This window comes from Oncorhynchus masou, chromosome 17, assembly GCF_036934945.1.
Source record: "Oncorhynchus masou masou isolate Uvic2021 chromosome 17, UVic_Omas_1.1, whole genome shotgun sequence".
Taxonomy (NCBI): Eukaryota; Metazoa; Chordata; class Actinopteri; order Salmoniformes; family Salmonidae; genus Oncorhynchus; species Oncorhynchus masou.
The window spans coordinates 8,386,612-8,411,627 of NC_088228.1; the positions used below are offsets into that span (position 1 = coordinate 8,386,612).

The 25,016-nt window shown below is 43.2% G+C and overlaps 1 protein-coding gene across 1 annotated transcript in view; it reads left to right on the forward strand.

The window, feature by feature from the left end:
* LOC135558381 (metabotropic glycine receptor-like) overlaps positions 1-25,016 on the forward strand; it is a 123,563-nt gene that overhangs the window by 32,427 nt on the left and 66,120 nt on the right. Inside the window, exon 3 of the mRNA XM_064992142.1 lies at positions 16,778-16,880. Within this exon, the coding sequence (XP_064848214.1) occupies positions 16,778-16,880 (103 nt within the window). The remainder of the gene's footprint in view (positions 1-16,777; positions 16,881-25,016) is intronic.

Here is a 25,016-nt window from a genome sequence, read left to right on the forward strand (position 1 = left end):
TATAAGGAATTTCAAATGATTTATACTTTTACTTTTGATACTTAAGTACATTTGATCAATTACATTTACTTTTGATACTTAACTATATTTAAAACCAAATACTTTTAGACTTTTACTCAAGTAGTATTTTACTGGGTGAATTGTTCTTTTACTTGAGTCATTTTCTATTAACATATCTTTACTTTTACTCAAGTAGGACAGTTGGGTTATTTTACTACCACTGATTATTTATTTTAGACAGGTCTAAAGAAGCATGATATGAAGAAAATGTAGTCTATTTCAGAAGAATAGAATAGCATACTCTGAGTTGTCTTTATATTAGATCCTGATGTGGCTATATCAAATGGCTGTGGGCTACAATAGTTCATTTAGGAGACAGGATTTTCTTGTAATTGCGTGACATTATTTTATATTATTTGATAGTATGAAGAATACAATTGAACAAAGCTGAATAAATTTGTTTTTTTTTCTCCAAACGATTTGAGGGAGTGCGCACATTCAGCTATTCTGTGTTTAGCGGTTAACAAATAAATAGGTACTCTTATATGCTTAATTTAGAGTTATTAATGTAGCTTTAGTTGTTCTACAAACATTGGGCTTTATGTTTTGATTTGTAATACATTGTAAGGCTGCATGATGAGACTCTAAAGATTATTTGAAATAAATCCCTTGAAAGGAATGAGCTCTGCTACACTCCAATAGTCTCTCATTCACAATGTGACAAGCACTTGATAATGCCTCAAATTTCACGGAGGCATCCCCTTTGTGTCGGTAAGGCTCCCTAAAAAATGCTGCGTTGTGCCTTTCTCCCTGCGTGTGCTGCGCAATTCGAAGCATCTCTCACTCACGTGATCGGGTCTTTTTCACAGGCTCGTTACGAGAGACACATCCGGGACGCAACTGCGCTCATCTTCATCCAGTGAATTTTTTCATCAGCCAACAAGATGAGTAGGCCTATCAAACAACAAAAGCACAAGCCTATGTCTATTATCCCCCACAGTACAAAGTTCACCTATTCTGTGCGAGAGAGAAATATAAATACATATTCCAAACATAGTCTGGGACTGTTGTGGGATGCGAAAGATCCCAAAATATTACAAACCTGTGACGTTTAGCGTAACACCTCTACAGGATCGTTGAATATGCATATCCTTGCTTCAGGTCCGGTTCTACAGGCAGTTAGATTTGGGTATGTCTTTTTAGGCGATTTTTTTTAAGGGTCCTATCCGTTTTAAAATGTTGATAAACTATTAGGCTATTTCGTCACATTATAAACGCAGCAATGCACACATGGTAGTAGGCTATAAGCGTCAATGTTCCATTAGCGTAAAACATCATTCTCAAAAGTGACCGCAAATGCAATTATGCAAGTAATGCTTTTATTATAAAGGTGACTTTTTATGGTGAAAATTATCTTCCCCAAACTTGAAATTCACGCGCTGCTTATAAACATACGCCAGTTAGGCTCTACACCACTTGTAAAGCTTAATTTACAAGTGGTTAATTTTAAGTTATTTATCCACTTTGGTTGCGATTATTTTTTTCATATTTTTTAAAATTTATTTAACCTTTATTGAAACTAGGCAAGTCAGTTAAGAAACAATTCTTAATAACAATGACGGCCTATACCAAAAGGAAAAAGGCCTAATGCGGGGACTGTGATTTAAAAAAATGATCAAATATATATGAGGTTAAAACACGAGAGACAACACAACACTACATAAAGAGAGACTTAAGACAACAACATAGCAAGGCAGCAACACATGACAACACAGCATGGTAGCAACACAACATGACAACAACATGGTAGCAGCACAAAATATTGTACAAACATTATTGGGCACAGACAACAGCACAAAGGGCAAGAAGGTAGAGACAACAATACATCACACAAAAGCAGCCACAACTGTCAGTAAGAGTGTCCATGATTGAGTCTTTGAATGAAGAGATTGAGAATAAACGGTCCAGTTTAAGTGTTTGTTGCAGCTCGTTCCAGGCGCTAGCTGCAGCAAACTGAAAAGAGGAGCGACCCAGGGATGTGTGTACTTTGGGGACCTGTAACAAAATGTTACTAGCATAACGGGTGTTGTATATGGTGGATGAAGGCTGCAGTAGATATCTTAGATGGGGGGAGTGAGGCCTAAGAGGGTTTTATAAATAAGCATCAACCAGTGGGTCTTGCGACGGGTATACAGAGATGACCAGTTTACAGAGGAGTATAGAGTGCAGTGATGTGTCTTATAAGGAGCATTGGTGGCAAATCTGATGGCCGAATGGTAAAGAACATCTAGCCGCTCGAGAGCACCCTTACTTGCCGATCTATAAATTATGTCTCCCTAATCTAGCATGGGTAGGATGGTCATCTGAATCAGGGTTAGTTTGAAAGCTGGGGTGAAAGAGGTGTGATTAAGAAGAGGAAACCTAGTCTAGATTTAACTTTAGCCTGCAGCTTTGATATGTGCTGATAGAATGACAGTGTCCCATCTAGCCATACTCCCAAGTACTTCTAAACCCTCAGAGGTATGAGTCACACCTGTGGGAAGAGAGGCATTCTTCTTACCAAACCACATGACTTTTGTTTCGGAGGTGTTCAGAACAAGGTTAAGGGTAGAGAAAGTTTGTTGCACACTAAGAAAACTTTGTTGTAGAGCATTTAATGGATGAGAGAGCTTCCTACTGCCTGAGCTATGCTGAGCTATGTTGATGTAAATTGAGAAGAGTGTGGTGCCTAGGATTGAGCCTTGGGGTACTCCCTTGGTGACAGGCAGTGGCTGAGACAGCAGATGTTCTGACTTCATACACTGCATTCTTTGTGAGAGGTAGTTAGCAAACCAGGCCCAAGTCCCCTCAGATGCACCAATACTCCTTAGCCGGCCCACAAGAATGGAATGGTCTACCGTATCGAAAGCTTTGGCCAAGTCAATAAAAATATCAGCACAACATTGCTTAGAATCAAGGGAAATGGTAACATCATTGAGGACCTTTAAGGTTGTAGTGATGCATCCATAAACTGAGCGGAAAACAGATTACATACCAGAGAGAACATTATAGACATCAAGAAAGCCAGTCAGTTGATCATTGGCAAGTTTTTCCAACACTTTTGATAAACAGGGCAAAATAAAAATAGGCCTGTAACAGTTAGGATCAGCTTTATCTCCCCCTTTAAATAAAGGTCAAACCGTGGCTGCCTTCCAAGCAATGGGAACCTTCTCAGAAAGGAGAGACAGGTTAAAAAGTTCAGAGATAGGCTTGGCAATGAAAGGGGCAGCAACCTTAAAGAAGAAATAGTCTAAACCATCTGACCCAGATGTTTTTTGGGGGTCAAGTTTCAGGAGCTCCTTTAGCACCTCGGACTCAGTGACTGCCTGCAGGGAGAAACTTTGTAGCGGGTCAGGGGGAAAAGAGGGAGAAGCATCGGAGATAGTTGCATTAGAAGGGGTGGGAGATTAAGAAATCTTGGACGGCAAGGAGGCATGGCTGAGTTAAATAGGATTCCCGACTTAATGAAGTGGTGATTAAAGAGCTCAGCCATGTGCTTCTTGTCAGTAACAACCACATCATCAACATTAAGGGACATGGACAGCTGTGAGGAGGAGGGTTCTCCAGGTCTTTAGCCATTTTCCAGAACTTCTTGGGTTTAGACCCATCAGACTAGTCTTGATTTAATCTTGTCTTTACTAAATAATGTGTGTGACATTTGTTTTGATTTAGAATGGACCATTATCATGCACCTGTATCGAAATAGGGGCAGCGGGAAAAAATGCATGTCATCTTTGCACTTAAATAGCGAATGGAGGTCGCTTTTCCCCGTGGTTTATTTTCATACCAGACTCCTGTTGTAAATATACGTAATGTGCTTAATATGAGGAGAGTTGAGAAATAAATATAGTAGGCCTAGCCTATAGAAAGCTGATGGGATCCTCCTCTTTTTATTAGCAGCCATCACTCTGTTTTCTCACGCAATTGCATAGCCTATAGAAATGTTGTGCAACATGAGCTCATGGGCTCTCATGAAGTGTTTCATTAGATTTTGTATAACATTTTAATTTGTGACAGAGTGATTAGAGGGAGTGAGCAAGTTTGGTAGGCCACTAATGACCAGCAGCATCAGAGCTTGGAGAAGCCTGATTACCGTGACTAAACGGTCATGTGGAATTTGACTGCCTTCATGACTCGTGACCAACTGTGTGGCGGTAATACTGTCATGCAACAGCCCTAGTCAGGGGCCACAAAGAGGGACATAGGAAAATTGCAATTGGCCCAGAACACCTTGGAGCTGGTGTGCTTTCTTTGCATTTCCAAGGCTTTTTGAATTCAGGATCACATGGCATTTTTTTCTACGTACTGCAGACAAGTTTGACACCGTTGTGCAGATCAATAGCTTCAGACTGCAGTAACTTTGATTTTGTGAGTCATCATGTTAGCAATAAATGTAAAGCTTGCCTATGTCACTGCTTTCAATAAGCCTGTGGCCTCAAGTCTCACATTTGTGCCATATGTACGAGTGCATTCGACTTCACCAAGCGTCTCTGTGATGTTGTCACTTGATTTCAAAATTACTGACACCGTGGTGAGGTGGCCAGTCCATCTCTGATCAAGAAATCTTTTCAGTGGCCTCAAGTCTCACATTTGTACAATATGTACGAGTGCATTCGATTTCACCAAGCGTCTCTGTGATGTTGTCACTTGATTTCAAAATTACTGACACCGTGGTGAGGTGGCCAGTCCATCTCTGATCAAGAAATCTTTTCAGTGGCCTCAAGTCTCACATTTGTACAATATGTACGAGTGCATTCGATTTCACCAAGCGTCTCTGTGATGTTGTCACTTGATTTCAAAATTACTGACACCGTGGTGAGGTGGCCAGTCCATCTCTGATCAAGTGTACTGTGCAGCCACCATAGGTTTCCTAAATGAAATTGCTACACGCTTCGAAAACATTCCTTTATCGCCTCCTCAAGACGACATAGCGTGCATCACAACCAAATGCAGATTTTGAACTAGGAAATAGGGTGTGGCAATTGAATGTATGATTCACCCCCCAAAATGTTAAATTATTAAACCATTTCTAGCCTGTCTACAGTATCTATGGGTGTTATTTGTTCCACCACAAATCACCAGAAAATGGCCAAAAAGAGTAGAAGCAGCTCACCTGCTTTTACAATACAATTTGACTATTAAATGTTCAATGTTTCTTTTGAAAACATGAACAGTTTCACCATGTTAAAATGAGAGTTCAGTTCATGTAACAAAGTTGACCTTAAAATGAGGGTGAATCACTAATCACATTAAATAAATTATAATCTTCAGGAATGACGTTGTCAAAGAAACAAAAATAACTACGGCTTTACAATGATGGTGAAAACTTGGAGAGATGTTACAGTTAAGTGGGTTAAAATCTTCCAGAAGTCACAGAGTGTGCAAGGTGGGACATGTCAAAAACACAGGTCTGTAATCATTGAGCATTAGATACAGATTGTCTCTCTCCACTTTACTTTTCTTTGGCAGTCCTCCCCTGACAACAGACATGCTGGCAGAGCGAGACGGATTCATCCTCACAGAAACATAATTTACTCCTAATCTAGTGTCTGCAGCTCGGCGGCTGCCACAGCAATATTAAAGAGGCTGTCAACAGAACACCAGATTGTCGTAATTGGCTTGGGCCTCCTGGACCTGACTGTGTGGGGCTCAGTGACCACCCACTGGATAACAGTTATGAAACACAAATGTCAACGTCTCTTGTCTTCTCTGTGTTCACTTTATAACCTCTTCCATTGGCTTTCTATTACGTCCTCTTCCGTTTGAAGTGATTCACATGTAATGGGAAAGGTCCCTTTTCTAGATGTACTGTACTCTCAGTACTTGACGAGTTTATCATGGCGTTTATAGCTAAAACACAAGCAAACACAATTCTTAATTAAGGATCTATACCGAAAAAATATATAAACGCAACTTGCAAAAATTTCTAAGATTTTGCTCAGTTACAGTTCATATAAGGAAATCAGTCAAATAAAATAAATAAATTAGGTCCTAATCTATGGATTTCACATGACTGGGCAGGGGCACAGCCATGGGTGGGCCTGAGAGGGCATGAGCCAGGCCCACCCAATCAAAAGTAGTTTTTCCCCACAAAAGGGCTTTATTACAGACAGAAATACTCCTCAGCACCCCCCTGACTATCCTGCAGGATATGGAGGTCCTGGGCTGGCGTGGTTATATGTGGTCTGCGGTTGTGAAGCCGGTGGACGTACTGCCAAATTGTCTAAAACGACGTTGGAGGCAGCTTATGGTAGAGAAATTAACATTTAATTATCTGGATGCAGCTCTGGTGGACATTCCTGCCGTCAGCATGTCAATTACACTCAAAACTTGAGACATCTGTGGCATTGCGTTGCGTGACAAAATGGCACATTTTAGAGTGGCCTTTTATTGTCCCCATGCACAAGGTGCACCTGTGTAATGATCATTCTGTTTAATCAGCTTCTTGATATACCACACCGTTCAGGTGGATGGATTATCTTGACAAAGGATAAAAATGTTCACTAGCAGGGATGTAAACAAATTTGTGCACAAAATGTGAGAGGAATAAGCTTTTTGTGTATATGGAACATTTCTGGGATCTTTTACCTCAGCTCATGAAACATGGTACCGGCACTTTATATTTTTGTTCAGGGTAATTAAGCAGGTTATGGGGAATAAAGAGTATGTACTCCCTTTAAGGCGTTTTTAATTCATCACCTTATTGTCGCTGGTCAATTTCCCTTTACTCCACTAGATGGGATGTTCTTCAGGCTAGGGAAAAGTCTACTCGCAGAAAACCACTTACCACTCAGAGTGACCACAGTTTACTGGTCTACAGTAGGTGACCATCTAATTGCGCTTAAATTCTCCCTTTGTCTCCCTTTGTCTCATAAGTTGAGTTTCCGGACAGTCTTCTCTCTTATTAGACATATTTCAGTCTGCAGACCCCTGGGGGAGAGTGATTGTAATGCTTTTAGGGTTTAATGCTTTCAGGGATATTTATAGACCTTGAAGGAAAGGCTTGTGTTCTCTCCCCTAGCGTCCTGTTTACCGCTTCCTTGCCCAAAGTTGGATTCAGAGAAAACTCTGTAACATTAGAGCAGAGAGGCGAGAGATTATTTCTCAGAAAGCCAACAATCCACAAAAAAACCTGCCTATTAGATTTAATGTCAAAAAACAGATATATCAAATCAAATCAAATGTATTTATATAGCCCTTCGTACATCAGCTGATATTTCAAAGTGCTGTACAGAAACCCAGCCTAAAACCCCAAACAGCAAGCAATGCAGATGTAGAAGCACGGTGGCTAGGAAAAACTCCCTAGAAAGGCCAAAACCTAGGAGGAAACCTAGAGAGGAACCAGGCTATGAGGGGTGGCCAGTCCTCTTCTGGCTGTGCCGGGTGGAGATTATAACAGAACATGGCCAAGATGTTCAAATGTTCATAAATGACCAGCATGGTCAAATAATAATAATCACAGGCAGAACAGTTGAAACTGGAGCAGCAGCACGGCCAGGTGGACTGGGGACAGCAAGGAGTCATCATGTCAGGTAGTCCTGAGACATGGTCCTAGGGCTCAGGTCCTCCGAGAGAGAGAAAGAAAGAGAAAGAGAGAATTAGAGAGAGCACACTTAAATTCACACAGGACACCGGATAGGACAGGAGAAGTACTCCAGATATAACAAACTGACCCTAGCCCCTCTAAACTACTGCAGCATAAATACTGGAGGCTGAGACAGGAGGGGTCAGGAGATAACCTTCAGAGAATCTCCCTCTGCAAAGTGGGGATATGCTTAACACTACAGGTTATGCACATCACTGCCACACTGGGGCGTAGGAGTGTCTCTGACATTGGTGGGGACACACTGTGCTACGGGGATCAGGATTTTTGTATTTTAACAAACAAGCAAATTTACAAGGGGGGCCTTGCAGTGGGGAACTTACTCTGGTACAGTCCAGTCAGTCTTTGGGCCATGGCTAGTCATACTGTTCTGAATACCAGTGTGACTGTTAATGTGGAAATATCTCTAATCTATAATAATATATCTGTACTCTTTTGCCTTTCTACTGCATGACTAGTATTTTGTTTCACTTCCCCTCTGTTACTACAGCAGCTCTACATACTGTATGGTTTGAGACTCAATGTCATGTTTTCAATTTATAATACAGTTACTATGTTATAATAATAACCAGTGACAAACACAGTTAAAAACTGTTTAAATCAACTCCCGGGTGGCACAGTGGTCTAAGACACTGGATCGCAGTGCTAGAAGCATCACTACAGACCAGGGTTTGATCCCGGGCTGTATCCCAATCGGTCCCATAGGGCAGTGCGCTATTGGCCCAGCGTTGTACGGATTAGGGGAGGGTTTGGCCTGGGGGGCTTTACTTGGCTCATCGTGCTCTAGCGACTCCTTGTGGTGGGCCAGGCTCCTGCAAGCTGACCTTGGTTGTCAGGTGAACAGGGTTTCCTCCGACACATTGGTGCGGCTGGCTTCCGGATGAAGTGGGCGGGTGTTAAGAAGCACGGTTTGGCGAGTCATTTTACCGGAGGCTGCATGACTCGACCTTTGACCCAAGCACGTTGGTGAGTTATAGCGAGGAGACCAGATGGAAATTGGGGAGAACAATTTTTTTAAATTAAAAGGTTGGCATGAAAGGTCAAACTGAAATGATTTACAATATAATCATGTCTGCCTCTCTCTCCTGCAGGAAGTTAACACATGCAATACAGTCTCTAGACTTAAGATGATATAATTTAATCAGAGATCCTGTATGATCATTCAGATTGATTCACACTATGGCAGATCATCAGTCTATGAACTTTATGAGATTGGATAGGCACTTCTCATTATCTGATCTGTTTGTGTGGATCCACATCAATACCCAAAGATTCAGTCAGATCCGTCCCAAGCCTTTTGAATGGCACTAAGTAACATTTTGTTAACTATCTCCATATATACTTCCATTCATTTTTTAAAACTGGTATCGGGGACCTTCAGACTAGTCTTGTGAGGCTTGTGGGTGTCCTAGCAAAACGGAGAACACAATCGAGAGAGTCTCAGGTGTACACAGAGGGATGATATTAGTGTGTAGCCCAAACCATTCAGATTGTACAGATAGAAGTTGACAGAAAAGGCTGTACCAACTTCAGACGAGTCTTGTGGCCAGACCTTTCGGACACTGAAGGTCCCCTGAATGTTCTTGGGACGTTGTGTCATTGTCTATCAAGGCCCTGATTGGTGAACCACTGATCCAGTCACAGCTCTTTTGTATTTTGGCAATGCTAAGGACATAGTGTTGTATACGTAGATATTTGACACACATTGACATGGTCTCCAGTAGGTTTTTATTACATTGTTTATGTTTATTCATACAGTCATTATTATGTAACATGTCCTCACCTTGGATTTAAACTCACAATCTCCAGGTTCCTGGAATTCCAATATTCCTGCTACACCACCATGTCTGCAATGACTGATTTCACCTGTAGGCCTTTTCCTACACTTTTCACTTCTAAGTAAATCTCAGCTCTGTTGAAAAATACAATGAGGAGGAAAACAAAGTCTATTTATCATAGTTATGCAGGAGTAACATTAAAACAGAATATTACGCCCCATCAACATTATATAACTATACTGAAAACCCAAACTCAAATAGCTGAAACAAGTAAATGAAATCAATGAGAGATAAGTCAGATTAATTGATAAATGGCAGTGCAGATATGCAGAGATGTATTATAAGTGCAGAGATGTATTATAAGTGCAGAGATGTATTATAGGTAATGAATGTGTAGGGGACTTCTGAACTTACACAGACATTGTGGCGCAGCAGAAAGATCAGCACATGCTAATTCCAGAGGTTGTGACTTCCAATCCCAGATGGGGTCATATTGAAAAGTCAATACTATATTGAAAAGTCAAGTGATTGTATCAAACATTGTCATTGATGATGATTTTGACACTATTTTAGCTGAACAGCGTATCACCTACTTTAAACCCCTCTACCATTTCTTTACTTGAATTGTTATGTTTTGGGACACCTGGGACCGTCACATGACAAAAACCTCCAGGGCGGCATGACACCATGTCCCAAGAACCTTCAGGGGACCATGTCACAACATCACAAGAACGTCCTAAAAACGTCCCTGGGACAAACCAGGAACTAGACAAAACCTCCAGGGGACCATGATACGTCCAAAGAATGTCCTAAAATGACAAACTGGGAACGAGACAAAACTTCCAGGGGACCACGACACAACGGCCAAAGAAAGCCATAAAATTATTCTCGGGGACGTCCCTGGAACAGACTGGGAACTAGACAAAATCTTGCGCCGTAACCCTGTTGGGTTCACCTTGGGGTCATGATAAGGGCTGTACCAAATGCATTCCAAATTGCATCACGCAAAAGGGCATCCCCACTAATTTGCATACTGTCTGATTAGAAGATTTTGTTGGCAGTCGGCAGAACACCACAGGGATACAGGCAGAATCCCCTTTATTCACCAAAGTCATTTGCATATGCAGGAATTTGACTCATTGCAATGGTGCTGCCACATAAACAGAATATACAGACAATACACAGAATACACTGACAATACACAGAATACACAGACAATAAACAGAATATACAGACAATAAACAGAATACACAGACAATGAACAGAATATATGGACAAACTATAAAGACACAGAATTTAGACAATCCACATACAATATGTACACAATAAACACCAAGCTAGAAACGACAGACTACACTAGAATCACTATAAGCTACATTATGAATTGTGCACGTATAGATGTATAAATAAAGCAATGTACATGATGATGTGCAATAACATTGTAAGATCCTAGTCTGATTTCAACCATTTTGACCACGAGGTGCTTTCACCGAGATTAATGTTCACTTTTCTTTTCTCCCTTGACATATTATCATGGTTGAATTAAGATTTCACGGGTTGAGCTTTTCTTGTCTGTTTCACAATAGCGTCTGCAAACATGTTCCCAAAATAGCTTGGGCACAATCACATATTATTAGTCTCTCCCTTTGGGTCTTTAAAAAGACGAAGGGGATATATCAAACTGTGGCATATCAAAAGGCTAATTCTCACATTTTTATAATTACAGAAGAAAAAACGGCAGGCCCTGGCACAATTTAACTCCAGCCTCGAGGAGAGTGTAGACCCTGGCACAATTTAACTCCAGCCTGGAGCAGAGTGAAGACCCTGGCACAATTTAACTCCAGCCTGGAGCAGAGTGTAGACCCTGGCACAATTTAACTCCAGTCTGGAGCAGAGTGTAGACCCTGGCACAATTTAACTCCAGCCTGGAGCAAAGTGTAGACCCTGGCACAATTTAACTCAAGACTGGAGTCGACTGTAGACCCTGGCACCATTTAACTCCTGCCTGGAGCAGAGTGTAGACCCTGGCACAATTTAACTCCAGCCTGGAGCAGAGTGTAGACCCTGGCACAATTTAACTCCAGCCTGGAGCAGAGTGTAGACCCTGGCACAATTTAACTCCAGCCTGGAGCAGAGTGTAGACCCTGGCACAATTTAACTCCAGCCTGGAGCAGAGTGTAGACCCTGGCACAATTTAACTCCAGCCTGGAGCAGAGTGTAGACCCTGGCACAATTTAACTCCAGCCTGGACCAGAGTGTAGACCCTGGCACCATTTAACTCCAGCCTGGACCAGAGTATAGACCCTGGCACCATTTAACTCCAGCCTGGAGAAGAGTGTAGACCCTGGCACAATTTAACTCCAGCCTGGAGCAGAGTGTAGACCCTGGCACAATTTAACTCCAGCCTGGAGCAGAGTGTAGACCCTGGCACAATTTAACTCCAGCCTGGACCAGAGTGTAGACCCTGGCACCATTTAACTCCAGCCTCGAGCAGAGTGTAGATCCTGGCACCATTTAACTCCAGCCTGGACCAGAGTGTAGACCCTGGCACCATTTAACTCCAGCCTCGAGCAGAGTGTAGACCCTGGCACCATTTAACTCCAGCCTCGAGCAGAGTGTAGATCCTGGCACCATTTAACACCAGCCTCGAGCAGAGTGTAGACCCTGGCACCATTTAACTCCAGCCTCGAGCAGAGTGTAGACCCAAGCACCATTTAACTCCAGCCTCGAGCAGAGTGTAGATCCTGGCACCATTTAACACCAGCCTCGAGCAGAGTGTAGACCCTGGCACAATTTAACACCAGCTTCGAGCAGAGTGTATGAAACTGAGTGTACGTCCCTGATTGTTCATGCATGGTTAGGCACGTGAAAATGCTCCTAGTCGGTTCTCTGCACCAGATGTGCTAGGTTAAATTATTCCCTGTTTAGAGCCTGGAGGCACACTTTTAAAGTCCCATGTATGACACACACGATACAACCAGGTCCCACATCAATCATTTGAACACATTGCAGATGGCAAGAGAGATTCACGTGTTGTCTAGATGCACCCAGGAAAAAAAATACCTCACGTCACTGAGCCCATATCAACACAAACAGTTCTTTCAGGTTGATATAAATGCAACTATTCTTCCATAGACTTCGATAATCCCACAATAACCATCATTTTCCATCCTCCTTGCGCTTGATGTTCCTTGGTGTTATCTTAATGACTTTCCCCTTCAGAGCTAATATAATGTTGGCACCATTTAACTCCAGCCTGGAGTCATAAGAACAAAATAAGTCCATAATAAAGCTGGTGGGTTTATTTACCCACACTTCCCTGCTGGGCGGTAGAGGATATCAACATGCCGTCCTCTCTGCAGATGTTGGAATTGTGTGGAGTATGACTCTCGGAACCTCTTGGGAGACAAGTTCTGCCACCTGCTCTAAAAGGAGTAGCAGCTTGGCCCTGAACTAGTTTCCCTTAGGTTTCAATACAAATCCATGCCCTTTTCAAATCAACTGTTCCTTATTTTCTGACACCAATATGCAGCAAATACAGGTGTGAACTGTTATCCCAATAAATATATTTTTCAGAGAATGTAGGAAACAAAGTGATGATCAAGTTGTCGGGATATCTCAGACTGCTTCCTCAAAACATTGGTGATTAAACATTCATTATAGTTTCCCCGAAACACAGTAGAGCTTAATGTTTTATCTGTTTGTTTTCACCAGCAGAAAAAGCCTAGGGGTGAAGGGGATTTCTCTAGGCTCAAAAACAATGGATCTAAATTCAAAGTAACATGTACGGTATAGGTTTTATTTTCCTTTCCTTCAAGCCATACCCCGGTCCCTCTACTTCACCAATGTCTCAAAGCCTACATAATGAAATCACACGGTATAATCCACTATTCATGAGCATTCATGTCAAATTCACTGCAAATCTATTGGGGACAGAGCTCCAAACTGCACATGTTTAAGGAAGTGTTTTACCCCAGTCGATCCAGATGGTTCATGTTTAAGGTGTTGTCTTCTCCCAGCAGATCCAGATGGTTCATGTTTAAGGAAATGCCTTCTCCCAGCAGATCCAGATGGTTCATGTTTAAGGAAGTGTCTTCTCCCAGTTGATCCAGATGGTTCATGTTTAAGGTAGTGTCTTCTCCCAGTTGATCCAGATGGTTCATGTTTAAGGTAGTGTCTTCTCCCAGCAGATCCAGATGGTTCATGTTTAAGGTGTTGTCTTCTCCCAGCAGATCCAGATGGTTCATGTTTAAGGAAGTGTCTTCTCCCAGCAGATCCAGATGGTTCATGTTTAAGGTAGTGTCTTCTCCCAGTCGATCCAGATGGTTCATGTTTAAGGTAGTGTCTTCTCCCAGTCGATCCAGATGGTTCATGTTTAAGGTAGTGTCTTCTCCCAGTCGATCCAGATGGTTCATGTTTAAGGTAGTGTCTTCTCCCAGCAGATCCAGATGGTTCATGTTTAAGGTAGTGTCTTCTCCCAGTCGATCCAGATGGTTCATGTTTAAGGTAGTGTCTTCTCCCAGCAGATCCAGATGGTTCATGTTTAAGGAAGTGTCTTCTCCCAGTTGATCCAGATGGTTCATGTTTAAGGAAATGCCTTCTCCCAGCAGATCCAGATGGTTCATGTTTAAGGAAGTGTCTTCTCCCAGTTGATCCAGATGGTTCATGTTTAAGGTGTTGTCTTCTCCCAGTCGATCCAGATGGTTCATGTTTAAGGTAGTGTCTTCTCCCAGTCGATCTAGATGGTTCATGTTTAAGGTAGTGTCTTCTCCCAGTCGATCCAGATGGTTCATGTTTAAGGTAGTGTCTTCTCCCAGTCGATCCAGATGGTTCATGTTTAAGGTAGTGTTTTCTCCCAGTTGATCCAGATGGTCCATGTGCTTGTAGCCAGCCATCACTCTGTCTCCAAGCTGAAGTTATGCAGTGAATTTAAATTCTGCAAACAAGGTCTTAATTCTTAATTTAGATATTAATTAGATTATTGCAACTTGGCAAAAGTGTGTAATTTCCCCTGAGGCTGTTCTCATGGTTGTTATTGGGCCGTTTGCTCGGGATCCGCTAGTTAGAAGAAAATACTTATTTAAAGTGGCACTCCAGACCCCTTTTTCACCTCATTGGACACCTGATGTACTTAACAAAAGGCACATCTCAATAGGTATCCCAGGCATCTTCATGACATCACATCCTCCTCTTTTGTTCTCTATTGTGCCTTTATTGTCCCTCAAGCAATGAGGAGGCTGATGACATCACACCTGACAATCAGTAAACTCTTTAACAGGGTTAAGAGGAGTTCATTTAGACAAATCGCTCCCAGTGTCTGAATAATTATATTATGTGTGATGCAGAAATCAAGGGCTATTATTTGCTTGGGAAAATGGCTGGAATATTGTTTACATTGTTTTTGGTAGTACCTCTTTGATATTAAACAAATCCTGCGTTAACCCAGTTAGCAATGAGTACTCAGGAGTCCGGCGTCGCTCCAAAGTGGTTGAGCACCGTGTAACAGCTTTTATTGCTCATCAGCCTCATTCACGGTGCGCCCGCGATAAACCGCTTTGTCAAGCAGTAGCCATGCTCCTGCCGTTCACGTGCCATTTTCCTCAAACAACCCACCCACCCTTCACCTGCCCTTCTCCTGACCGGCAACACTACAGCTGCCAGTCAGAGACAAGACACTTTTCCCAGCGTCAAGCCAGCGCCTGCCTACTCTCTATCGTCACTTATTTTAATATCAATATTAATATTTTTATTATTTAAGATATATTGGATGCCATTTGAAAACGTTTTGTGCAAAAGGGCTGTAAATGATTATGTGTGTAATATATCAGATAATGAGGGCCAGTCCTGGTCACGTGGATCCACTGGGGACCACAAATCAAATCCAGTAAAATCCAATGTTATGGTCATGTACTTGCAAGCTTCTCACACAGTGCAATGGTGACAAAAGTGACATAGTCATCAAATAAGAAACATTGGAAATATATAACATACTAATAACAATAAAATAAGATTATTGTTTTTAATCTCCTATAGGGATATAGCATGGCCATTGTTTTCCCATAGTGAGTGGAATAAGGTGCAGTCTGGCTTGAACTGTTTTCTCATAGAACCATCCTGCCAGGGCCTCCTGAGTAACGCAGCGGTCTAAGGCGGTGTATCTACAGGTCCGGATTCAATCCCGGGCTGTATCACAACCGGCCGTGATCGGGAATCCCATAGCATGGCACACAATTGGCCCAGCGTCGTCCGGGCAAGAGGAGGGTTTGGCCGGGAGGGACATTACTTTGCTCATCGCACTCTAGTGACACCTTGTGGCAGGCCGGGTACCTGCAGGCTGACCTTGGTCATCAGGTGAACGGTGTTTACTCTGATAACATTGATGTGGCTGGCTTCTGGGTTAAGCGGGCGGTTGTTAAGAAGCGCGGTTTGGCGGATCACATTTTGGAGGACTCATGACTTGACTTGGCCTGTTGGGGAGTTGCAGCGATAATGTTTAAAATCTGACAGATCTCTTGAGGGAAAGTGGATTAAACTGAATGGAATTCTATGTCAGATGCAGTGTGTCATGTGACAGTGTTGTAGAGACATTTTGTCAGGATGCTTTAAAGTTAGACTCAGCAAAATGACGTTGCCACAAGCAGCACCGGAGATATTGAGATGAGCGAGATGCAACACTTTCACAATGTCACACACAGTATCTGTACATGTGCAGGGATTCGCTTCATGCGGTGTACTGCGTGGTAACAGCAGGATCAAAACAGAGGAAAGGTTGAGCCTCGCCCTTCACCTCTCTTCGCTGTTGTGGAAATTTACTTTCTGCATCTGCGTCATATCACTGAGTCTACTTTTAAGTTTAACCCAATACTCTGTGTTGTCATGATTAATGTTGAGATTAGCTGTAGTGTTTGTCTTTCATGATGACAACACAACGTCAACGTTAACGTATAGATGAGAAAGGTAAATGTGCAAACAAGTTTTGTGTTTGAATAACTGAATTCCAGGGCTGTTACTAACGGCCTGTCAGTTGAGTAGAGATCTGAATAGGAAGTGAGAGTGCCTTTCCAAAGAGCACAGAGCAGAATAGGAGAAGAAAATACTGTTCTGTCTTAGAGACATGTTCAAACCTTACATAACCAACCCAAATATTTCAGTTTTTTGAACGAATTTCACATTACAGCGCCACAGGGTATTTCACTTCGTTTTAGAAAAACACATAGCATGTTTTTTGTGAGTTTCAAGAAACACAAATAGAAGGCTGAGTCACCTTCCCTCCATTATTCCCTCTATCCTGTTTACATGCCTTTTAGATAAACGCTCTCTTTCTTTCTCTCTCTCTCTCTCTCTCATCTTTCCCTAGTGCAATCCCATTGTCGGACATGGATTCGTGCTAGACAACTACAAGTGCCAATGCCGGAGAGGCTTCTACCATCCTAGCAGAGTGGCACTCAACGGCTTTACAAGTAGGTTTGCTGTTTCCCTGCCCAGCAACAGACTCCAAGGTTTGCTGTTTCCCTGCCCAGCAACAAGTGGCATCTTTCTCCTCCACTCTGATTTCAATCACTTTTTTTTATATATATTTGTTTTAATTAAGGGGAAGATCAGCTTTAACATTGCAGATAGATTGGCTTCCATCAATGTAATTGTCTACATCATTTCCAATCCCCCATCTATTTAAAAAATAATATATATACAGTATCACTCAAAAGTTTGGACTCTACTCATACCAGGGTTTTTCTTTATTTTTAATATTTTCTACATTGTAGAATAATAGTGAAGACATCAAAACTATGAAACAACACAAGGAATCATGTAGTAACCAAAAAAGTGTTAAACAAATCAAAATATATTTGATATTTGAGATTCTTCAAAGTAGCCACCCTTTGCCTTGATGACAGCTTTGCACACTCTTGGCATTCTCTCAACCAACTTCATGAGGTAGTCACCTGGAATGAATTTCAATTAACAGGTGTGCCTTGATAAAGTTTCATTTGTGGAATTTCTTTCCTTCTTAATGCGTTTGAGCCAATCAATTGTATTGTGACCAGGTAGGAGTGGTATACAGAAGACAGCTCTATTTGGTAAAAGACCAAGTCCATATTATGGCAAGAACAGCTCAAATAAGCAAAGAGAAACAAAAGTTCATAATTACTTTAAGATGTGAAGGTCAGTCAATACAGAACATTTCAGGAACTTTGAAAGTTTCTTCAATTGCAGTCGCAAAAACCATCAAGCGCTATGATGAAACTGGCTCTCATGAGGACCGCCACAGGAAAGGAAGACCCAGAGTTACCTCTGCTGCAGAGGATAAGTTCATTAGAGTTACCAGCCTCAGAAATTGCTTCACAGAGTTCAAGTAACAGACACATGGTTGAATTGCTGCAGAGAAACCACTACTAAAGGACACCAATACAAATAAGAGACTTGCTTGGGCCAAGAAACATGAGCAATGGACATTAGACCGGTGGAAATCTGTCCCTTTGGTCTGATGAGTCCAATTTTGAGATTTTTGGTTCTAACTGCCTTTGTGAGATGCGGAGTAGGTGAACGGATGATCTCCGCATGTGTGGTTCCCACCATGAAACATGGAGGAGGTGTGATGGTGTGGAGGTGCTTCGCTGGTGACACTGTCCGTGATTTTTTTTTTTAATTCAAGGCACACTTAACCAGTATGGCTACCACAGCATTCTGCAGCGATATGCCATTCCATCTGGTTTAGTGGGACCAACATTTGTTTTTCAACAGGACAATGACCCAACACACCTCCAGGCTGTGTAAAGGCTATTTTACCAAGAAGGAGAGTGATGAAGTGCTTCATCAGATGACCTGGCCTCCACAATCATCCAACCTCAACCCAGTTTCGATGGTTTGGAATGAGTTGGACCGCAGAGTGAAGGGAAATTTGCCAACATGTTCTCAGCATATGTGGGAACTCCTTCAAGACTGTTGGTACCAATCATTCCAGGTTAATCTGGTTGAGAGAATGCCAAGTGTGCAAAGCAGTCATCAAGGCAAAGGGTGGCTACTTTGAGGAATCTAAAATCTAAAATATATTTTGATTTGTTTAACACTATTTTGATTACTACATGGTTCCATGTGTTGTTTCATAGTTTTGATGTCTTCACTATTATTCTACAATGTAGAAAATAGTAAAAATAAATAAAAACCCTTGAATGAATGGGTGTGTCCAAACTTTTGACTGGTACTGTATATAACATATATATTTTTAAACATATTTTCCTTTATTATTTTCCCATAATTGGAGTAAACTATGGAACAACAACAGTTCGGCTTCTACTTCCAGCTTATACATTTTACGGACACAGTATATTTTACATTTATTGGCCATATTGGCCATGCCTGTCCTGTGTTTGAGCTGAGCATCAAGGGGCATCTGTTTTCTTTGATATTGTTTTGGCATCATGGGTAATGTTTTCATATAGTTTTGATAAGTGCGTATAACATGAAAGGAGTGTGTATTTTCGAAACCTCTGTACAATTACCTTGGATGAATGCACAGCACAGGCTTGGGTTTGCACCAGGGCATGAGGAGGAAGTTATTAGTGTGTATACAGTCCTTTTCATAATGTATTTTTTGATGCCTCCCCTGGTGTTGCCACTGTCTTATTGGAATGCAATGGGAGGCTTGAAGGTAGCATCGAGGAGAGAACGTCATCTTCAAAAGCTCACAACCACATCATTAGAAAATATTCAAATGCTTCTCCTCGGCTTAGATTGGATTGTAGGAGCAATACTCATTTCCACTTCTGAATTGACCTGCCACTGTTATTCCTCACAACCCGATTTAATTTATTGTTGTTTCCTAGCAACAAACAAAGCAATGAAGATATACAGCATTAAGGAAAAACAGGTGCTGAGAGGGTCTCATCTTCCGAGTCATGGCAAACTCCATGCAATTAGATGCTGATAAAAAGTCAATGAAATTCCTTTCATATTTATTTTAAAATATATCCCATTTAGCAGACGCTTTTGTCCAAAGCGACTTACAAGTCGGCTGGGGCCACTACTTTTACATATGGGTGGCCCCAGCGGGAATCGAACCCACGACGCTTGGCGTTGCAAGCGCCATGCTCTACCGACTGAGCCACACATTTGATTAGTCATTGATTATTTTCCTCATGAGAGGGTGTCCATCCATTAATTGGTTAATCAACTCTGATTAACTCTGTGTGTATATGTGGACGGTCAAATGTCCAGTTTCTCTGACATCGCAAAAGGAGTTCCACAAGGCTCCATATTAGGGCCTGTTTGTTCACCATTTACATAATGAAATTGGCAAAGCTGTGGAAAACCATATACAGTACTTCATCTACAGTTGAAGTCGGAAGTTTACATACACTTAGGTTGGAGTTATTAAAACTAGTTTTTCAACCACTCCACAAAAATTCTTGTTAACAAACTATAGGTTTGGCAAGTTGGTTAGGACTTTGTGCATGACACAAGTAGTTTTTCCAACAATTGATTACAGACAGATTATTTCACTTATAATTCACTGTATCACTGTATCACTGTATCACCAGTAGGTCAGAAGCTTGCATACACTAAGTTGACTGTGCCTTTAAACAGCTTGGAAAATTCCAGAAAATGATGTCATGGCTTTAGAATCTTCTGATAGGCTAATTGACATAATTTGAGTCAATTGAAGGTTTGTATTGGATGTATTTCAAGGCCTACTTTCAAACTCAGTGCTTCTTTGCTTGACATCATGGGAAAATCAAAAGAAATCAGCCAAGACCTCAGAGAAAAAATTGTAGACCTCCACGTCTGGTTCATCCTTGGGAGCAATTTCCAAACGCCCAAATGTATCACGTTCATCTGTATAAACAATAGTACAAAGGTATAAACCCCATGGGACCACGCTGCCGTCATACCGCTTAGGAAGGAGATGCGTTCTGTCTCCTAGAGTTGAACGTACTTTGGTGCGAAAAGTGCAAATCAAACCCAGAACAACAGCAAAGGACCTTGTGAAGATGCTGGAGGAAACAAGTACAAAAGTATCTATATCCACAGTAAAACAAGTCCTATATCGACATAACCTGAAAGGTCGCTCAGAAAAGAAGAAGCCACTGCTCCAAAACCGTCATAAAAAAGCCAGACTACGGTTTGCACATAGGGACAAAGATCATACTTTTTGGAGAAATGTCCTCTGGTCTGATGAAACAAAAATTTAACTGGTTGGCCATAATGACCATCGTTCTGTTTGGAGGAAAAAGGGTGAGGCTTGCTAGCCAAAGAACACCATCCCAACCGTGAAGCACGGGGGTGGCAGCATCATGCTGTGGGGATGCTTTGCTGCAAGAGGGACTGGTACACTTCACAAAATAGATGGCATTACAAGGGAGGAAAATTATGTGGATATATTGAAGCAACATCTCAAGACATTAGTCAGGAAGTTAAAGCTTGGTTGAAAATGGGTCTTCCAAATGGACAATGACCCCACGCATACTTCCAAAGTTGTGGCAAAATGGCTTAAGGGCAACAAAGTCAAAGTATTGGAGTGGCCATCACAACATTTATGGGCAGAACTGAAAATGCACACCTTACTGGCTAGCAGAGTAGAACACCTGTTTAGGAGAGATGCTGGCTAGTGGAGTAGAACACCTGTTTATGTGAGGTGCTGGCTAGCAGAGTAGAACACCTGGTTAGGAGAGGTGCTGGCTTGCAGAGTAGAACACCTGGTTAGGAGAGGTGCTGGCTTGCAGAGTAGAACACCTGGTTAGGAGAGGTGCTGGCTAGTGGAGTAGAACACCTGGTTAGGAGAGGTGCTGGCTAGTGGAGTAGAACACCTGTTTATGTGAGGTGCTGGCTAGTGGAGTAGAACACCTGGTTATGTGAGGTGCTGGCTAGCAGAGTAGAAGAGATGCTGGCAAGTGGAGTAGAACACCTGTTTATGTGAGGTGCTGGCTAGCAGAGTAGAACACCTGGTTAGGAGAGGTGCTGGCTAGCAGAGTAGAACACCTGGTTAGGAGAGGTGCTGGCTTGCAGAGTAGAACACCTGGTTAGGAGAGGTGCTGGCTAGCAGAGTAGAACACCTGGTTAGGAGAGGTGCTGGCTAGTGGAGTAGAACACCTGGTTAGGAGAGGTGCTGGCTAGTGGAGTAGAACACCTGGTTAGGAGAGGTGCTGGCTAGTGGAGTAGAACACCTGTTTATGTGAGGTGCTGGCTAGCAGAGTAGAACACCTGGTTAGGAGAGATGCTGGCTAGTGGAGTAGAACACCTGGTTAGGAGAGGTGCTGGCTAGCAGAGTAGAACACCTGGTTAGGAGAGATGCTGGCTAGTGGAGTAGAACACCTGTTTATGTGAGGTGCTGGCTAGCAGAGTAGAACACCTGGTTAGGAGAGGTGCTGGCTAGTGGAGTAGAACACCTGTTTAGGAGAGGTGCTGGCTAGTGGAGTAGAACACCTGGTTAGGAGAGGTGCTGGCTAGTGGAGTAGAACACCTGTTTATGTGAGGTGCTGGCTAGCAGAGTAGAACACCTGGTTAGGAGAGATGCTGGCTAGTGGAGTAGAACACCTGTTTATGTGAAGTGCTGGCTTGCAGAGTAGGGGAGATGCTGGCTGGTGGAGTAGAACACCTGGTTAGGAGAGGTGCTGGCAAGTGGAGTAGAACACCTGTTTATGTGAGGTGCTGGCTAGCAGAGTAGAACACCTGGTTAGGAGAGGTGCTGGCTAGCAGAGTAGAACACCTGGTTAGGAGAGGTGCTGGCTAGCAGAGTAGAACACCTGGTTAGGAGAGGTGCTGGCTAGCAGAGTAGAACACCTGGTTAGGAGAGGTGCTGGCTAGTGGAGTAGAACACCTGGTTAGGAGAGGTGCTGGCTAGCAGAGTAGAACACCTGGTTAGGAGAGGTGCTGTCTAGCAGAGTAGAACACCTGGTTAGGAGAGGTGCTGGCTAGCAGAGTAGAACACCTGGTTAGGAGAGGTGCTGGCTAGCAGAGTAGAACACTTGAAAAAGAAAAGGAGAGCCACACACTCTAGGAGCTCAGATGTAATAATTTAATAACCAACATTTGGACAGACAAACTGTCTTCATCAGGGTATATTGATGTATTTGGTACCATTCCACTGATCCCGCTCCAGCCATTACCACAAGCCCGTCCTCCCCAGTTAAGGTGCCACCAAACTCCTGTGACTGCATTGTCTTCTCAGTCAGCCTTGGGGGATTTATGTGTGTTTGTTTGTTTGCAAATACTGTGGCAGCACTTTACTTCACTAAATCCAAACACTGTTTTTACCGTGACTGAGTGTTTTGTGGTTTGTTCGCTCATTGTGCTGTGTACATTATGCATTCACCTGTCGGGTTTATTCCTAGTGGAGTGGAGAGCACTGAGTCATTCACCTGTCGGGTTTATTCCTAGTGGAGTGGAGAGCACTGAGTCCATGTCATTCACCTGTCGGGTTTATTCCTAGTGGAGTGGAGAGCACTGAGTCCATGTCATTCACCTGTCGGGTTTATTCTTAGTGGAGTGGAGAGCACTGAGTCCACGTCATTCACCTGTCGGGTTTATTCCTAGGGGAGTGGAGAGCACTGAGTCCATGTCATTCACCTGTCGGGTTTATTCCTAGTGGAGTGGAGAGCACTGAGTCCACGTCATTCACCTGTCGGGTTTATTCTTAGTGGAGTGGAGAGCACTGAGTCCATGTCATTCACCTGTCGGGTTTATTCCTAGGGGAGTGGAGAGCACTGAGTCCACGTCATTCACCTGTCGGGTTTATTCCTAATGGAGTGGAGAGCACTGAGTCCATGTCATTCACCTGTCGGGTTTATTCCTAGTGGAGTGGAGAGCACTGAGTCCATGTCATTCAGCTGTCGGGTTTATTCTTAGTGGAGTGGAGAGCACTGAGTCCATGTCATTCACCTGTCGGGTTTATTCCTAGTGGAGTGGAGAGCACTGAGTCCACGTCATTCACCTGTCGGGTTTATTCTTAGTGGAGTGGAGAGCACTGAGTCCATGTCATTCACCTGTCGGGTTTATTCCTAGGGGAGTGGAGAGCACTGAGTCCACGTCATTCACCTGTCGGGTTTATTCCTAGTGGAGTGGAGAGCACTGAGTCCATGTCATTCACCTGTCGGGTTTATTCCTAATGGAGTGGAGAGCACTGAGTCCATGTCATTCACCTGTCGGGTTTATTCCTAGTGGAGTGGAGAGCACTGAGTCCATGTCATTCACCTGTCGGGTTTATTCCTAATGGAGTGGAGAGCACTGAGTCCATGTCATTCACCTGTCGGGTTTATTCCTAGTGGAGTGGAGAGCACTGAGTCCATGTCATTCACCTGTCGGGTTTATTCCTAGTGGAGTGGAGAGCACTGAGTCCACGTCATTCACCTGTCGGGTTTATTCCTAGTGGAGTGGAGAGCACTGAGTCCATGTCATTCACCTGTCGGGTTTATTCCTAGTGGAGTGGAGAGCACTGAGTCCATGTCATTCACCTGTCGGGTTTATTCCTAGTGGAGTGGAGAGCACTGAGTCCATGTCATTCACCTGTCGGGTTTATTCCTAGTGGAGTGGAGAGCACTGAGTCCATGTCATTCACCTGTCGGGTTTATTCCTAGTGGAGTGGAGAGCACTGAGTCCACGTCATTCACCTGTCGGGTTTATTCCTAGTGGAGTGGAGAGCACTGAGTCCACGTCATTCACCTGTCGGGTTTATTCCTAGTGGAGTGGAGAGCACTGAGTCCATGTCATTCACCTGTCTGGTTTATTCCTAGTGGAGTGGAGAGCACTGAGTCCATGTCATTCACCTGTCGGTTTATTCCTAGTGGAGTGGAGAGCACTGAGTCCACGTCATTCACCTGTCGGGTTTATTCCTAGTGGAGTGGAGAGCACTGAGTCCACGTCATTCACCTGTCGGGTTTATTCCTAGTGGAGTGGAGAGCACTGAGTCCATGTCATTCACCTGTCGGGTTTATTCCTAGGGGAGTGGAGAGCACTGAGTCCATGTCATTCACCTGTCGGGTTTATTCCTAGTGGAGTGGAGAGCACTGAGTCCATGTCATTCACCTGTCGGGTTTATTCCTAGTGGAGTGGAGAGCACTGAGTCCATGTCATTCACCTGTCGGGTTTATTCCTAGTGGAGTGGAGAGCACTGAGTCCACGTCATTCACCTGTCGGGTTTATTCCTAGTGGAGTGGAGAGCACTGAGTCCATGTCATTCACCTGTCGGGTTTATTCCTAGTGGAGTGGAGAGCACTGAGTCCATGTCATTCACCTGTCGGGTTTATTCCTAGTGGAGTGGAGAGCACTGAGTCCATGTCATTCACCTGTCGGGTTTATTCCTAGTGGAGTGGAGAGCACTGAGTCCATGTCATTCACCTGTCGGGTTTATTCCTAGTGGAGTGGAGAGCACTGAGTCCACGTCATTCACCTGTCGGGTTTATTCCTAGTGGAGTGGAGAGCACTGAGTCCACGTCATTCACCTGTCGGGTTTATTCCTAGTGGAGTGGAGAGCACTGAGTCCACGTCATTCACCTGTCGGGTTTATTCCTAGTGGAGTGGAGAGCACTGAGTCCACGTCATTCACATGTCGGGTTTATTCCTAATGGAGTGGAGAGCACTGAGTCCACGTCATTCACCTGTCG